The sequence below is a fragment of the Ostrinia nubilalis genome, chromosome 4, assembly GCF_963855985.1.
Source record: "Ostrinia nubilalis chromosome 4, ilOstNubi1.1, whole genome shotgun sequence".
NCBI lineage: Eukaryota > Metazoa > Arthropoda > Insecta > Lepidoptera > Crambidae > Ostrinia > Ostrinia nubilalis.
In genome coordinates this window covers 8944489-8962269 of record NC_087091.1, presented here as the reverse complement: position 1 = coordinate 8962269, position 17781 = coordinate 8944489, and the positions used below count along the sequence as shown (strand labels likewise).

General features: G+C 35.8%; 3 protein-coding genes across 3 annotated transcripts; 2 read left to right on the top strand and 1 right to left on the bottom strand.

Annotated features, from left to right (window-relative positions):
- The first annotated feature begins 542 nt into the window (after nt 1–542).
- LOC135071484 (endocuticle structural glycoprotein SgAbd-5-like) lies at nt 543–2103 on the top strand. Its single transcript, XM_063965263.1, has 3 exons — nt 543–644; nt 921–1036; nt 1896–2103. The coding sequence occupies exons 1-3, from the start codon at nt 633–635 to the stop codon at nt 2080–2082; spliced, it is 315 nt and encodes a 104-aa protein (XP_063821333.1). The 5' UTR covers nt 543–632; the 3' UTR covers nt 2083–2103.
- Nucleotides 2104–4898: 2795 nt separating this feature from the next.
- LOC135071483 (endocuticle structural glycoprotein ABD-5-like) lies at nt 4899–7497 on the bottom strand. The gene is made up of 3 exons (XM_063965262.1): nt 7392–7497; nt 6958–7094; nt 4899–5187 (listed from the first exon to the last, which is right to left on the bottom strand). Exons 1-3 carry the CDS (start codon nt 7401–7403, stop codon nt 4995–4997), a joined length of 342 nt encoding a protein of 113 aa, XP_063821332.1. The 5' UTR covers nt 7404–7497; the 3' UTR covers nt 4899–4994.
- Nucleotides 7498–14451: 6954 nt separating this feature from the next.
- LOC135071482 (endocuticle structural glycoprotein ABD-5-like) lies at nt 14452–16309 on the top strand. Its single transcript, XM_063965261.1, has 3 exons — nt 14452–14550; nt 15217–15332; nt 15863–16309. The coding sequence occupies exons 1-3, from the start codon at nt 14539–14541 to the stop codon at nt 16047–16049; spliced, it is 315 nt and encodes a 104-aa protein (XP_063821331.1). The 5' UTR covers nt 14452–14538; the 3' UTR covers nt 16050–16309.
- Nucleotides 16310–17781: the final 1472 nt, after the last annotated feature.

Genomic DNA, 17781 nt, shown 5'->3' with positions numbered 1-17781 from the left:
AATCCTTCTCCAAGTGCCTTGACAAGTCGCATTTTAGTAGCCTTTGTGATGTTTCTGTTTCTTCATAACCCTTGGTTAATTTTAATATTTGTAAGGTTTTCGACAGTCAATAGTTGAGTTCATCTGCAGACTGTAAAATAAGTACCAAAATTACTATTATTTGAAATACATTACTCATGTTTATTACAATAAAAATCGTACCCATAATTATCCTATTTCAATGCAATTTATGCAATGTGCAGTGGTCGACAGAGCTTCCATTAAAAGCTGCTGCATGCTGTTTATTAAGATAAAAATTGTGGGATCTTATGTTAGTTATAATAGGAGCTAGTTTACAACAATAACTTGTACTATGATCTGCCTTTGACTGTCATTCGGTAACGTATGAGTAACACACGATCTTTGAAGGTCATGTGTAAGCAATATTTGACAATACAAATTTTTCGTATGTAGAGTCAATATTACGTGTTTTTCCAGTTTCGTCAGTTGATAATGTATTATGTATTATCACCTCAGTTACAAATACCTATGTATGCATTTTACTAGTTGTTGCAACTTGAACAAACAAATGTGCCTATAAGAAGTTCTTTTGTAAATTGTAGAGTCACTATCAAAAGTGATACCAAACCACGATGCTCTCTTTGGTAAGTCTTTTATATTGGTTGCTACTATAGGTATAGCGCCTGAGGTATGAGCGGCACGGGAGGGTGACACTGAGATATTATGACGTGACAGAGCATACAAATCTAAAGTCTCGCTAACGTTTGACGTCACAAAAACACCCTCCCGTGCCGCTCCTATAACTCAGGCGCTTAGTTCAGCGCTAGACCTATACTTAATATTAACAAAATGCAATATTTGATAAATTCGCGATGTTCATAATAATGAAATGGAGTACTAAGTAAGTTATTTCTCCCCAGAAAGTACTTGGTCTTGTTTTATTCGTCTCAGCCGCATTCGCCCAGTCTACAGATGCGCCTGCAGTTGAAATACTAACTGAAACATCATTAGTCAACGAAGATGGATATAATTTTGAGTAAGTTACTTGAATCGTGTTTTAAGTTTTAACATCTATCGAATGTATGATGTAGGGAGACCGAGGTGAGTTGTAACAGGAAATATTGACATTGTCGATTTTAGGACACTTATTTTATGGTAGCTTGAGACTTGGAACTAAAAAACGTGCACTGTTACGAGCTCGCTAGTAGTGAATAAGTTCTAAAAAATCGACAATGTCACAACTTTCCTCTGTTACAATCACCTTGGTCTCCCGTGCAGATCTAAATGTCAAGAAACAATAATAAAGTATTATGTTGCAAAGCAAAAAACAATGCTATTAAAAATAATAAACGCGACTTAGGATGCTCTTTCAACATCGTTCAAATAATAAGACCAAATCGTATGTAAGATTGGATTCGTGGAAATAGGTTTCGACCTCACAGCTCTTCAGAGAGATGATCTTCATCACAAATCTTTATTAATAAATAGATCTTTGTTGTAAAATCTATTATTTTATTGAGGATTTAATGAGGAAAAAACTGTCGGTTTCAGATAAAAGTACATTATTATCTCTAACTACATATTAACAATGCCCTGTACAGTTAGCGTCAAATAGTCCATGACACCCAAAGTGGCCAAAAAGTTGACAACACAAACTTAGGCTGGGTTGCACCATCTTACTTTGACTTTAACAAACGTCAAATATCTGTCAAACTCCATACAAAATACACCGGTTATCGTTAGGTATAGTTACGGTCAAAGTTAGGTGGTGCAACTCAGCCTTATTCTATTTGTTCCATTTGACAAAGAAATGTTGCGAAATTGTTTACTTTGGGTTTGACTAAACTACGAGTATTTGAAGCTGACTGTGCATAACCAATACATTTTTACGTCAGGTACAAAACGAGCGACGGTGTGTCCCGCCAAGAGGAAGCGCACTTGATCACGGTGGGAGAGACCCAAGGCATCGGCGTCAAGGGTTCGTACTCCTACACCGCGCCCGACGGAGTGACCTACGAAGTGACCTTCACCGCTGACGATAAGGGCTACAAGCCCACGATACGTGTGCTGGGCAAACAATAAATAGATACAATTATGCAATTATTTATTTGTTTTTTCCATACAACTTTAAAAGCCGGCAACGCACCTGTAACTCTCCTAGCAGGGCTGCATGTCGACAGATGGTAATCACTTACCATCAGTGTGTTTACCATGAGTTTACATTAGGTGTGTTCGCTAACGAGTTACGTCAGTCAACAAATCTATGAAGATTTTAGTTCTTCAAAGTAACCGCTAGGAGCGCTGTACAATCTGCCATATATTTAGGCTAGGTTGCACCATTTTAGTTTAACTTTGAGAAACGTCAAAAATCTGTCAAACTCCATACAAAAAACACCGGATATCGTTGAAGTTACAGTCAAAGTTAAGTGGTGCAACTCAGCCTAAAATATCATTTTTTACGAAGTCGCTAGCGAGCACATGTAACGTAAACTCATGGTAAGCACACAGGTGATATGCTCGTTTGCCTCCCCTGTCCCATAAAAAATCACCTTAACCAGATTCACTTAACATAAAATTAAAACTATCGCCTACCACCATCCTACGAGTTCCTAAAGTTGAATGCATGCTGAAACTGGTGGCATACGTCTTACATGAAAAAATACACACACACATAATTTAAATTAAATTAAGAAACTTTATAAAGCATGCCAAAAATTCAAGTTTGCCCAATTTTTGGTTTTAAATTAATATTAATTTAAACAAAAACTGACTTTACTAGTCCTTGAATTGATAAATAGACTTTTTATAGGTACATACCAATACCCTACCTACTCTGTCAAGAATATTAATTAATGTTACTTTGAGCAGTTTTGATACGCCTTTGACTATTTCTTAGTACCTAGTACAGCTTTGTGTAATTAAACTTGAAATAAACTTTTTTGCATGACACGTAATTATGAATAGAATTAATTATGCTAAGATCATCTATCATTTAATCACAATAGGTACCTGCCCATCTAAGTTTTTAAGTAAGTATAGGCAGGGGAGACCGAGGTCAGTTGTAACAGAGGAGAGATGTGTTTGTCGATTTTATGGAACTTATTAACTACTACCAAGCTCATAACAGTGCGCATTTTAGTTCAAGTCTCGAGCTAACAAATGCGCGCTGTTGTGAGCTCGCTGATAGCTAATAGGTTTCCAAAAATCGAAAATGTCACTCTTCTGTTACAACTCACCTCGGTCTCCCCCTACTAACTACCTACATAAATAATTACTTATTTAAACACATGCACAACACGATAAGAATGAAATGCTTTATTATTAATTAGGTAATCCTCTACATTTAGAATTACCTAGATATTTTTGTTCATTCAATAATAATTTTATTTGAATCTTTTTAATTAAATAACATTCATTTTTGTAAGCTACTTAAAAAGCCCTTTATTTTGATACTCCACCCCTCCCCCAACTCGATAGGTTTTGAGAAAAAAAAATTTTTTTTGAAGAAATTATGGCACCTAAAATCCGCCATTTTGGTTTTTTCCAATTTTTATATAGCCAGTGTCACTCTCACGATTAAGACGAATCTAACGACACCTCTCACGCTAAAATTAATGTAATTACTTTGTATGTAATGTTGTTGGTATACCTCAATAAATAAATAAATAAATAAAATCGGACAAGCCGTTTAGGCTGTAGGCCGTGCCAAAGAAATATACATACATACATACTCGAGAAACATAACCCTCCTTCTGGTGCAGTCGGGTAAAAATACCTTAAATCAATATTGAGTATTTTAAATGTTTTTAATTTACCTACTTGTCTACTAAATATAGAAAGTCGGCGGGCTTGGTGTGTAGAGTCGAAGAATTCCAAAAATCCCACCTCCATCAAAGTCGTGCACTCTGATTTATCATTTCTAGTTGGTCACGTCAGCACAAGCCTTTTAGGTAAACTATCGCCGCATACGTTCTCGTGATACATCTCTCTGGTTCAATTATCACTAGCAAGAAACATGACATCGACATTAAAATTTAGACTATTTAAAGTGTACAACTCCTATGAAACAGTCAGTGCGGCACTTTCTTTGTAGTGGAAACCTTAGATTTGGAGATGAAGTTATTCAGAAACATGGATCCAGTTAGTACTTTGCTAAACAATTCATTGAAAGTGACAAGACTTGAAAGATAAACTGTAAGTATCGAAGTAAAGAACTAATGTATTTTAATACTGTATAAGCATTTATTACGAGTATCTTGCAGTGTATGTGTTTGGGTCAAATCTAGCGAGCTGAATTAGACTAACTTCCTGGCAAAATTGGGCTGAAATTTCGCAAACACAGATGACAATGCAATCTATTGATGTCGTGGAGCTGGTCTCATGATGAAGCTGGAAGGTTGCCATAGGAAAAGCTTGTTTTTAATTGTTTTAATTACTTAACAAAGTGTTACCTCTAATATTTGCCGAGGCAACATTGCTCTGTCGTTTGCAACAGGTCATGCCAACCTGTGGCTTTTTTATTGGTGGTTTTTGAGTTTAGTGGATTTTTGCAAGCATAAAAGGTAGAATAAAAAATAAAAACAAAAGGTAATAGGCTGAAGAATAAAAGTTTTTCCCTACGTGTGTGCCTACATTTGTTTCGAATATTGTTTACCATTTCCTGATAATATTACAGAAATAATAATAAGGCATTAATAGTTTCAGGTTTACAAATGCAAGCCAAAAAGAAGCGAATGAATTTGTTTACGATTTTCAAACTGATTTGAAATTATTGAATTTAAAAGTCCCTTATATTTCTCGTATTTTGAACATAATATAATGTGCCTTTAAACTTAAGTGTATTTTTCATACTCTACTTATTGATTATAATTTAATGAGATTAGTAATATATAAAAACGTTTGTTGTGGACATCCTTTTATTTACATAATATTATACGGACAGTGACTTGAGACTTAAAATTAAATTTGGTTGAAGCACATTTCATTGGATTGTTTTAGGCACTCGCAGGCTCGCCAGTGGTCTCGGTGGGCTGGTAGCCATTCTTGTCCGCCACGTACGTGACCTGGATGTGCTGGCCGTCGGGAGCCACGTACTTGTAGCTGCCCTTAACTAACAGGCCCTGCTGGTCAGTGTCGTTCTTGTATTCGCCTTGCTCTTGCCTTGAAGTACCATCACTTGTTTCGAACCTGGAATGAAAGATTGATATTTTATCGTTTTTTCTAAAGTAAAAAGCTGCATGGTACGATCGAGTTCATAAACATATTGGCAGTGCCAATTTTTCAAAATATTGTAGCGCAGTAGCGCAATCAATACTACGCTACCGGTACTACGGTACTACGGTTGCTACGGTAGCAAAATACCAGTTAAAAAAACGCTACCGCCACAACATGTTAATGAACAGTTTATATTATGTTTACATTTTACCTACTAATGTTTGAGTTTGTATTGAAATATGATCATCAATACGCTAACAATATTTTGAAACATTGGCACTGCCAATATAATTTATGAACTGGACTGTAACAGCTCCACATTAGCACATTAGCTTCTTCCTATTATTAAAACTTTTTATTGCAATTTTTAGGTTGGTACCTAAAATGCTCATGTGAGCGTACATAGTAATTTTATTCAGTCGCTGCATTACTTTATAAGTCTTTAATATATTATTAGTGTACAGCTACCGCACATAGTACTATACATTGGTTGTAAAATAGCACCTATTAGAACTCATGAGATGCCATAATACCTCCTTAGTTTGATGTGCAGTCGTCCGTAAAGCCATTATAATGAGAAGGATGTGCATTCCTGTGAGGATTATCACTTGATATTCTGATTAACTTGATCGTCAGTTAATACCTCATGTTTTGACGTAAACAATGCACAAACGATGTAAATTATTGCAATAGCGTTTAATTGTGCACGACACATCTTCATAGATTTGCTTTACCTTTAACACACAGTCAGTAATGTGCTATACTGACAAGGACATCATGGTTATGTAATTTGATACCTGCCTTGACGAAAATGAAGCTTACATAATTATTTTATAATTATTAGGTTTGCAAATGAGATGATTATTCAAAAGACCTTTATGTAGTTCTCAATCAAAACGTTGTGCTATTTCATATTTGAAGATGAATTAAAAGTGATTGTGAAGAAGCCATCATTGCGCATTCTAAAGAAGGATGCTATTAGCAAAATAACAGCAGATTATTTACGCTGAACAAAACTAATTACTTAATTACTTGCTACGTTATTCACTGTGAATATGTCACGTTTTCTATAAGTAGGTATTGATGGCATAAGATTAATATATATTTACGAATGAAATTTTTAGAAGCCCACATAGTTGTAGGTATTCTGATAAGTATATGCCGTCGAATGTACTTTAAAAACCAACTATCAAATTACTACTTAGGTATGTGCCGTTAATTTTATGAGGCATTGTAATTACTAGAGAGAGATTAATGCACATTGTATGTAGGTATTCTTATATGGAGTCTAGGAGAAGTCAATCCCAGCGCCCACTTCAATAGTGCCATTCCAGCATCTAGTGAAATCATCAAAGAATTTTATTAACTTTCTAGCCGTATAATTTGTACTAATGATTAAACAATCCAACGCTGATATTCATTGGCTGAAGAATTTAAAACTGATATGATGATTTTTAAAATGTATAAAATATAGAATAGAAGTTGCATTCTTTTTAGTGATTTCTGCGTTTGTTTTTGCAGGTGGATTAGAAACATACGACAAATGGAAGGTAGACATGCTCGGGGCAGAGCACCGACGAGATGGTAGACGCGGTTAGGAAGGCAGTGGGCGGAAGTTTCCATCGTACGGTCCACACAGCTTATGACCGCAGTCTAATGGAGGAACACTATTAAGTGGACGCGATCCTCATCAGTGAGGGACCGAGGAAGAAGAAGTAAAAACATCGATAAGATTGGACTCACTCAAAGTTGTAGCCGTTAACGTCCACTTCAGAGTCTTGCTTCACGATCTCTACAGGGGGCTGCGCTGGCTGCTGAGCTTGGGGACTGTCCTGGGGAAAGGCGCACACCAGGGCTAAGGCGGTTAGGGCGAAGATGGTCTGCAAGAAGAAAAAAAATGACTGTTAATAAAATTTAAACAATAAAACTGTTTTCTTTACCACTGATACGACTTGCGATGCAGTGGTAGACTGAAATTTTGGTGCCAATCAAATTTTGCCAATTTTTGAAATAGAGCTGATATGGTAAAGATTAACTTGTAGAGAGATAACTTTATGAAAGTTACTACACTTGGCAATCAAAGAAAAGTTTAATCAAACTCGGTGTCATTGTTGTTTGTTTGATAAATTCACAGTTTCTATAACAGACTACAAGTTTCATTTATAAAAACCACTCACAAGTTTCATCATTTTGAAAAGTATTTTTTTGAAAAAAGGAGGAATGTCTTGATTGCAGGACGAGTCCCGAACGTCTATGCACTGATGTGACAACTTCAGCTATAAATATCATTTGAAGGTATTGACAATACGCAGTTTCGAAGTTCCATTGGGGGGCAAGGTGTTAATCACAATAATGCAAACAGTTTATTTAAGGTGATTCAAGAACCTTACGGGGCTCTGTGAATTGTGTAAATTGTTTGCGCGCGCCTGACCTGTGTGCATCAGCTACATTGTGTAAAAATGTTCAAAACCTTCAAAGTAGTTTTTAAAGAATATTTAAATAGATTTAACTTGTTAGTCAAGGATAAGGAATTAAATACGAGGAATAAATCATCTTACGTATTCAAAGGTGAAATTGCCCCTTCACGTTTAATTCTTTATTATTTTCTCTTACCTTATAACTCTTGCCATATCATCATAAATGGTAAACATGGTATCGGTAACTCTTGCCCGAACTAAGTTTACCTAATAGCACAAAATTGATAATTCGCACTGCCAAGTGGAATTCTCTGCCAGCCTCTGATTTCGAAGTTTTACAACCCTAAATCTTCAAGTCATGAATGGGCATCTTCTTGGCAACGGGACTATTCCCACCTCTCGTTCCCACCGCTACAGCTCCTGTGTAGCCAGGATCTACAGCTTGACCGCCAATAAAAACCCAACCAGTGAAAGTCAAGTTTGACCCGGGGGAAAGCTAACTGTCATTGACCCGCAACGAAATAAATCAGAAGCGCACTCAGAATGGGCGCACCTAATGAAGTGCACCTAAACTATTCCTCGAAGTGCACCTATGTTATGTTGCCCTGGTAAGAAGGTACTTTTTATTCATCTTAGTAAACAGAAAGGTCATTATTACCACTATCTTATAGTCATTGAAGAAAATAATGACTAGGCTTCTAAAGCTACTTGTTCACATGACTGACATTCATATCGCAGATACAGAATTATTGATTCATCATCATCATCCTTCATCATCATTTCAGCCACAGGACGTCCACTGCTGAACATAGGCCTCCCCTACGAAATCATTGATTTAAACATCGCCCGGTTGGTAGCAGCCTGCATCCAGCGCCTTCGCTACCTTCATGAGATCGTCGGTCGACCTTATGGGTGGACGTCCCAAGCTGAGTTTTCCGGTATGTGGCCCTCCAGAATTATAGATTAAAGAGTTTTTTTTATTTGTATGATAAATTGATACATATTAATTTAAAAGCTAAGAATACCTATAATATTTGTTATTTAGTCAAATCCTAATGTTATAAAGTTTTGTAACCTTACCGCTCGCACATAAAAAAATTATTCATTAACCATTTATATTTATGTGCAAATCGGTGCTTATTTTTATTGCCCAGTTTTTTTATCCTTGGATAAATGTGTGATTTGAAGCATGCCCTTTTGTTGTTTTCTTAATGATCTAAAAGTACTTGTGCCTCTTAAACGTCTTAGGTATCAGTCGGTAACCGTAAGTAGCAAAGAGGTCAAACGGTAAAGTTCACCGTGCTAGACCAACAAATGTTATGTAACAGTAGTCGGCGGTATCAGAGTGCGCTTTGGGTGAATTAGTTACCTACATAGTTCGCATCTGTTCGCATGCGCCAATTGAAACTGGCTAAATACGAGTAGCAACAAAAGTGTGAATAATTTCAAGGAATTGTACTGTCCAATCAAAGACAAATCACATCTATATACCTACTGGGTGACTTTGCAAGATGTGAACTCCTAAAAATTTGGTTATTAATAAAAATAGCACGCGAGGATAATTTACTTTATCATAGAAAAATTTCACATTGTGTAGACAGCTCGGAGTCATAGTTTTTAGGATATACAATATAGGTACATACCTACGGCCTTTTTGGTGATTGAAAAAGATAAAAAAAAGATAAAAGATCATTTATTCACCGAGACAAGGTAATACAACAAGGTAGATGTTACTATAGTTTAATACAGTTCAGCTTATCTCACCAGCAAGCTAGTGTGTGATTATTACATTTGTTTTTTTATTGACCCATGCATAGTTAAAAAAAAATCAGAACTTTCCAACTACAAACAAAGAACAGATAAATTATTTGAATTACAATATGTCAATAAAGATAATGTCAATAATAAATATACGTCAGTTATTCGAATACAGTCAAGATTGATTTTAATTAACCAAAGAGAAATTCGATTATGACAATACACAATAATTTTAATCATCAAACTCGATTAGATTCAGGTATGTGGTTGTTTAAAACTTTAGTAATCAACTATGTATTTAGGATTTATATTATTTAATATCTGATTGGATCTGGCTTTGATTGTTTCATAAATCGGAGGTAGAGTGTACTTCCTTGAAATTAAGAATTAACTCTGAAGTATTACTAGCTGTTATTCTTCAATTTAATGCCTCGAGTTCATGTCGCTTGACCCCAGTCCCTCAACACACCAGCGCAATTTACTTAAAGTAGTTTCTAATACAAGCACGCTAAGAAACATAATTGAATGAGACCCCAAAACAGCCAATTACATTCACAAAGTTCAATCATCTAAAGTTTAATTAAAATTGAATAAATGTTAACATTTTTATAGCTAAGTACCTATGCTTTAAACGACACCTGTGTAGCAATTATTGTCAACCGCCTTCCACAAGCATGCGACTGACCGGTCAAAATATTTCAATTCAATGTTAGCCTAGGCGCAGACTTTTAGTTGGTCGATAGTTGGCTGTTGAACAGTATGGAGATGTATGAAAGTGCGCACATACACTGATTTGGTATCGCCCGATTCTTCATACAAATTCGTATCGGGCTCAACTATTGTCCAACTAAAAGTTGGTGGTCTGCGCCTAGGCTTACTACATGACATAAAGTAGTTAAGCATTTGCGTGCCAGCCCTGAAAAGTAGATAATTTGAATAGCATAGCCATAGAACAACTATAGTACGCCTGCTTATAACAATCGAATTAAAATACAAAATGTGAGAAAGAGAGTCTCGAATACAACTTCTTTTCGTATTTTTTTTTCAAAAAGCATAGTTTTTAGAACTGAACAAATTTCCTGCGGAATAATAAACATTTGATGCAAATTGAAGACCCAGTCATTACGATTATTTGTATGGATACACAGGTAGAGGCATAGGTCAAGGCATGTTTACTTTTAATACATAATGTCAATGCTTTACGGCTTGATTCAATATTCCCATATACCTAGTAGCTGTAAATATAGCTACATACCTAATTGTAGGTAGGTTTGAAATAAAATAAAATGGTCATGGCTTATTGTTATTTAAACTTCCACCACCCACTTGGTGTCGCCGTGAGCTGGGCGTATACCTGGACGTAACAACACCATTGTCCATTTGTAAGGCAATATGATTCAATTTGCTTTCATACGATACATATTGATGCAATTTATTAAAGCACATAATTATTAAAAGTACCTTTATGAAAAAGAGCTACTATGTATAAAGTTGAAGATTACATCATAGTTTTACCCACTCATAAGGGGGTAAAACGGGATCCACGCGTACGAAGTCGCGGGCGGCCGCTAGTACTACTGTAAACCCTTGAAAGACAATGATGACTGAGTTTCTTGCGCTACATTCCCTCTAATATAGTCGAGTGAAGCGATGGCTGGTTCACTCGTCAGGTCTGTGAACAGGCGCTGCTTTCGGGGACTGGTCAATCCAAGTTATTCTTTATGTATGCGAGTCATTTCTACTAATATTTAAGTATCTTAATCAGTAAGTCTAGATATTAGCACGTCACTTACAAGAATCATACAAGAATGCGTGGTAAATTCAGTGAATTGCTCCTGAATCAAATGTACCTACTACTGCTATTTCTATTTATTTATATTAACCGGCAGACAGTGGTGACTGAGTTTGTTGCGGCGCTTCTTCTCAGCACTTGCCAAATGTTAGTCTCGAAGCGCTGGTAGGGTAATTATGAGACATGTAGAGGCTCCTTAAGAGCAAAATATTTGACGATTTGTAAGTACTATTTATTAGTCTAAACTAAACAAATAAAAAAAAAATTACTTTGATTTTGCGCTGCTTCTTTTCAGCACTGGCCCATTTATTATCTCGAAGCAATGGCAGGTTAAAGTAATACTGGTATGTACCTGCAAAAGCACTTATTAAAAACCTAGTTGCAGAAAATAAATGACTTCTATGACTTTTAGTGTCTCACCAAGACACTAGAAAATATTTAGTAACATTCACAGTGAATGTCAAGTAAAATACAAGATCATTTAAAGGTTATCGCATGCCTTCTCATCCCAACTAATATTATAAATGCGAAAGTAACTCTGTCTGTCTGTCTGTCTGTCTGTCTGTCTGTCTGTCTGTCTGTCTGTCTGTTACGCTTTCCCGCTTAAACCTCGCAACCGATTTTGATGAAATTTGGCATAGAGATAGTTTGAGTCCCGGGAAAGAACATAGGATAGTTTTTATCCCGGTTTTTGAAACAGGGACGCGCGCGATAAAGTTTTTCTGTGACAGACAAAATTCCACGCGGGCGAAGCCGCGGGCGGAAAGCTAGTAATAAGTATAAAAAGTAACTAAATTCGAGATCATTAATTGTGATGAACTTTAAATTTAAACCTTAACTACATCGGATCCGTCAAGAATAATAATGAAAACAAAACCTCCAATTAAAATAACCTACTCTAAGCTAAACATTATAAAAACTAGAAACGATTGTCTGTGAAGGACGTTTTTTTACCGATTCACCAATATTGGATACATGCTATTATTTACTTACAACGCGATCTTTATTCGTTACTCGTGTGATGCGCCATTACTATGTATATCAGAGTGCATGTGTGTGTATATCGACAGCACATCAGAGTGCACAGTTTTGTTGCAATAACGTACTTATTACAACTTCATTAAGATGCCATCGTGTTTAGCTGAACCTGCCGTCGTTGTCTGTATCTCGAACATAATATGTTTTGTTATTGTTATTAAAGAAGTGTAATATCGAACGTGAACGTTTCCTTTTTTAAACATTATAATAATGTTGGATGTTTTTGATTCTTTACTTTTACAAAGCATAAAAAGTTTCTTCGCAGTGTAGGACTGTAGTAGGACGCCCACCTGGCTCGATAGGCAAGGGCTGGATGAAAAAGAAAGGCTTTGTGGTGTTCCTTAGCTAGCATTCGGCAATTGACGTACTACCTTTTTACCATTGACGACTCAGCCCAGCACTCAAGGTCCGTGCCGATATAGCCATTCGAAGATACCTAATTGCTATTAAGGATAGGTGCAGTGACGTATTCACGAATCTTAGATTTAGCAGTGGGCTGAGGCAACGCGATGATGATGTTGATGACGATAGACCCATCAAGTTATATGGGCTTATTCCCAAAGTTTCACGACTCTGTTGTTCTTCTTTTCCCACCGGGTCCATTAAATTTTAAAATATAATTATTAGGAAAATGCGTTTTTATTTTTAATGTCGTGGAACTCGTTAGAGCCGTTGGGAATCAAAGTATGAACTAAATTTTTTGAAAATAATAGAGTTGTGGGCCTTTGAGATTAAGCCGTTATATCCTATATTTGTCCAATACTAAACAATGTCAAGTTTACATGACATAAAGCAAACCTAACATTGCATTGTTTGTTATTGCGTAATTATTTTTACTGTCTGCTTTAAACATCTTTATTACCGACTGTTATGCTAACTTTAGATTTATTTCTATAAATACTTGGATATTATGGAAATCCTATTGTTAAATCTCAATCCGTCAATATTTTCGGTATCTTTGATGCCAATAATAAGAATCCACTCATCAATTTGTGATGAGGCTATAATTGTCCATGAAATTTAATAGCATTGTTTATGATTTTTAGGATACGATAATAAATTTACATAAGCTATATAAGTTTAAATATAAACTAAGAAATACTTAATGAAGACTTTTTAATAACATGAAATAACTACATAATGTTGTCACCACTATGTTTAAGTTTACCAACGCACCTAACCTATGCAACCTACTGTTGATTGACGTATTGCGTAATGGACGAATAGGAGAAGTTATTTCAGATTTATCTAGGAAAAAATCCCAGTAAGAAACCCACGAAACATTGACAAAGCTTTTGCAAACGTATGTCAACATGATTACAATGATATGAAGCTTTCAAATGAGCTATTGTGTTTTCACTCACGTACTATTACTTAATATTGTCGCGAACTGTGTATGAAGTTGATATTATGCACTGCCAATGCCTTATTTATTTTTAAAATAAGATGGGTTTTATTAGGTATAAACCTGTTTAGATGTTATCTATCTTCTATCTATATAAATAAAAATGAATTGATGTTCGTTAGTCTGATTAAAACTCGAGAACGGCTGGGCCGATTGAGCTGATTTTGGTTTTAAAATGTTTGTCGTAGTCCAGGGTAGGTCTAAACGGTGAGCAAATACGCGCGCGATATTGTTTTTCTGTGACAGACAAAATTCCACGAGGGCGAAGCCGCGGGCGGAAAGCTAGTTAGTGATATTTATTTTAGGATAGACACCTAAAGTTCATGATATCCTTTTACATTGTAAACATAATGTGACCACAAAATAAATACTTTACTTAATAACTTACTTCAACGCGATTACGCATAATGGCAAACATGGATCTATAGCGTAAAGAGATGAAAGGATGAACTACCTAGTTAGGAAATAGTAATTAACACATATATGGTATCTTATTAGTCCTAATTGCATACCAGCCCTATAAATCGCGAACTGAACCAGCTACCATTTTACAAAATACCTACTTGAACCTTCAATTGATTCACAAACACTTATCTATCGCAACTTAAACTAACATCAGATAAGTATATTTTTAAACATCAAATCAATACTGCATTTATCAAGTGATGTCGTGATGGCTTATGTAATAATTACCTCTGATTCTTCAACCCAATAAGAATTTGAAAAGTGGACATGCCCAAAGTTGACAAAAAATCTTGAGGTCTTTAAAACTGTGAGTGGTGTGGAGCGCGTCGCGGCATCCCATCCTAACATGATGTCAGCATGCAAGAGCTGAATCTTGGGAATATATAAAATGAACGACCTACACTAGTTACTCATTCGTTAGTTTGTGCTCACCACGAATACTAAGCATCATGCTCAAATACGTGAGTTTCAAATACTTTTTGTTAAATAATAATTACAATAAGCATCGAAGGTCGCAGTTTGTGTGTTAATGTTTAAATTCATAATCACTGCTTACAACCTGTTGCGAAAGTGTGTCGTGACTCCATGTGATGTATTCTCCGAACTGTGAAATAACGAGGTTCCGATGGACGAGAACAATGGAAACCTGACCCATAACATCGGATTCTCTTTCATTTGGGACAAACTGCAATGGGTCAATGAAGCTTTAGAACTAATCGTACACTATTATTGATCGTTTTCGGCAATTAAATGACAAATATTATAGGTTTATTTATTTGTTATATTATATTTGCGTTTGTGGTAACTCTTTAATATCTACTTAAAAATGTTTTTTTTTTTATATTTCTAAATTCGTCCATGGCAAAAACCGTTATTTACTACCTCCATGAACACATGGATTAAAGGGGTGAAAAATTTAAATTTGTTTAAAAATAACTTTCAAAAAATTAATCGCGCTGTTAAAACTACGTTCACATAAAAACATGTTTATTGCCCATTTAAAACGGAAAAGATAGAGAGAGAAGAGAGAAGGATTATCTTCCCCTTTCTCGCTGCTGCAAACTCGAATATTAACAACCCTATAAAGAAGAGCTTTTTACGTTTTTTCAATAGAAATATCCTTACAGGTGACAGTCCTGTGCCTGGTGGCAGCGCTGTGCGCTGGCGCACCCCAACAAAACCCCCAGGACGTTCAAATCCTGCGTTATGACAGCGACGTCCTTCCTGACGGTTACAGCTTTGCGTAAGTACCTAATTAATAGATTATTAAAAATAGGTTGTCGAAAACACATGACTGAAATGTTTTTGGAGGAACATCACTCTTATTGCAACGATGCCGAAAAGTTTTGCAGCAACTGCAAACATTTTCATAGAAATTTGAAAAAAAAAAAAATCATGGTTAATTTCTACTGCATCGTAAATCTTGCCACTGCGTTGGTGTTAGAATCAAATCATGATAAACATAATGTTTTTTTTTTAAATAAAATTAGTTTGGATTATGCGAAGTTTAAACCTGCGGTTCTATAGTAACTACATAATGTTGTCACATAACCATAGCCAAAATTTAAAGCACTGCACCAAAATTTATTTTCCAGCTTACCTAAAGTGTTAGCTTATTTTATTATATTCATTGTTTGATGACCGATGACCTGGTTAAGTTGCGGTAAGCCGCTGAATGCAAACGGCCCAGAGCCACTTACTGTGCTGCCTATTTAATAGTATTTACAAGCTGATGATGATGATAATGATAATGATGATGCTGTTTCTATTTAGGTACGAAACTAGCGACGGCACATCCCGCCAGGAAGAAGGCAAGCTTGACAACCCTCAGTCTGAGAACGCAGCCCTGACAGTTACTGGCCAGTATTCGTACGTCGCTCCCGATGGCAAGCACTACACCGTCACCTTCACCGCCGGTCCCAACGGCTTCCAACCCAAGACTTCCCTCGGCCAGAAGTAAACAATATATCCTCTGATCGCTGTAAATACTCCTTGTATAGTACACTATGGCCCTTTCCAGCCACTAGATATAAAAGTTCATGTTCTTCAACGTTTAGCAGTGAACACGATCTCAGTTGTATTACCCATTGTGCTAGCAACGAGCGCAAAGAATGCGAGATCATAGCATCTAAATTCTTGTGCCATAAGAATAATCATTTGTACTTTTGTATTTTTTGTATTAAAACACTTGTGATGATGATAATAAATATTTTACTTTAATTTGTCTTTTATTACGATCTTGGAGACCGTTAACGTTTTTAAAACTTTTACTACACCTAAAGTTCCAGTTATTTTAGGTGTACTACACAAAACCGTCATTGTTTGTTTCCTCTGCTTGTTAAAATGTTAACTAATTCATATTAATTTTATATATGATTCAAAATTAATAAAAGGGTTTCAAAGGGGTCTTTGATAGCATAAGGTAATAAAGAAAACTAATAATAACTATAATGTTGCCCTAAAACAAAACAACCGACTGACAATTAAAGAAGAATAATCTACCCACTGCTGATCATCCAAGGACGACTGGTCCACACCAGGAACAAAATCTAATGGGGCTGAACCCCACAGCACCCACAATTATCACAGTCATTAGATAACAATTATCTTAACGATACCTGACAAAAAAGTCTTGCGTAACCAAACAACATCGTGCGATTTACTGTACTGCCATGAACCGATAACATTATGATTTTGTTTTCTTGGTGTGGCAAGAAGACGAACCTTAATGAATTATTGTGCGTGCCTCATAGAGACATGTCACTTTTGAACTAATATTAATGCGGGTCTCTCCGCGAAGAAAGAACTGAAGATTCCATGCAACGGCTCGCGAATAACTAAATTAGCGATAAGTTAATATGTACACTTTTATTGTATCTGCTGAAAGCAAGTAGATGTGGTATGTATAAGTATAGGTACTAAAACACCCGGTGGTTTCGTCACTTGTAGTGAATGTATAGAGTACACATAAAATCAAAACGTCAAACAAGGTTTTTATGACGGTTCATGATTAATTTATAATGTGATCTTACTTAAATCCGTATACAGTTTTTTAATGTGCAATATAATGTTAAATTACTTAACTGTTATTTCTTCTAAATCTAATAAGTTTTTACGAAATTTAATATTACGAGAATGTTTAGGTACGATTTTGTTAAATTTCTTTTAATTAACCTTAAACAAATAGATGTACTCGTAATAATCGTTTTACTATAAAGACAACCGACTGAAATGCAACAATAGATATGCTTATGTAACTTGGTAGTAAACTGTGTTTTGCATATACACACCTTCTGCAAGCCATTAAAACCATTTGCACTTCGGTGTAATACATTAAGGCTTAGAAAATTTGCATTGCATGTGTTCGCAGATATTTCGTAAACCTAGCTAAATGCCACAGCACGTATGTCGTAGGTCATATAAAACTACACTTTTTGTAGACAGGACAGGATGAATGCGTTAAAAGTGAATTTAGTATCTTTCCATCTAAGATTATATTTAGAGTAGGTACATATTCATAATTTATATGATTATAAGTAGAGTCCACGTTTGAACTTTGACATCATCTTACCTGACGGTAAGTGATGGTTACATCTCAGGTATAGCAAAATATTCACCCGAGTCTTAAAGCGAGCCAGTCGCAACAGCATTCTGAGGACACTAGCGGACAGATACACATCGCCGCTATGGAA

Coding starts and splice junctions, on each gene's coding strand:
- LOC135071483 (XM_063965262.1), bottom strand. Junction 5,188..6,957: donor GTTAACGGCTACAACTTTGA/GTGAGTCCAATC, acceptor CTTTCATTCCAG/GTTCGAAACAAGTGATGGTA.
- LOC135071484 (XM_063965263.1), top strand. Junction 1,037..1,895: donor GAAGATGGATATAATTTTGA/GTAAGTTACTTG, acceptor TTTTTACGTCAG/GTACAAAACGAGCGACGGTG.
- LOC135071482 (XM_063965261.1), top strand. Junction 15,333..15,862: donor CCTGACGGTTACAGCTTTGC/GTAAGTACCTAA, acceptor GTTTCTATTTAG/GTACGAAACTAGCGACGGCA.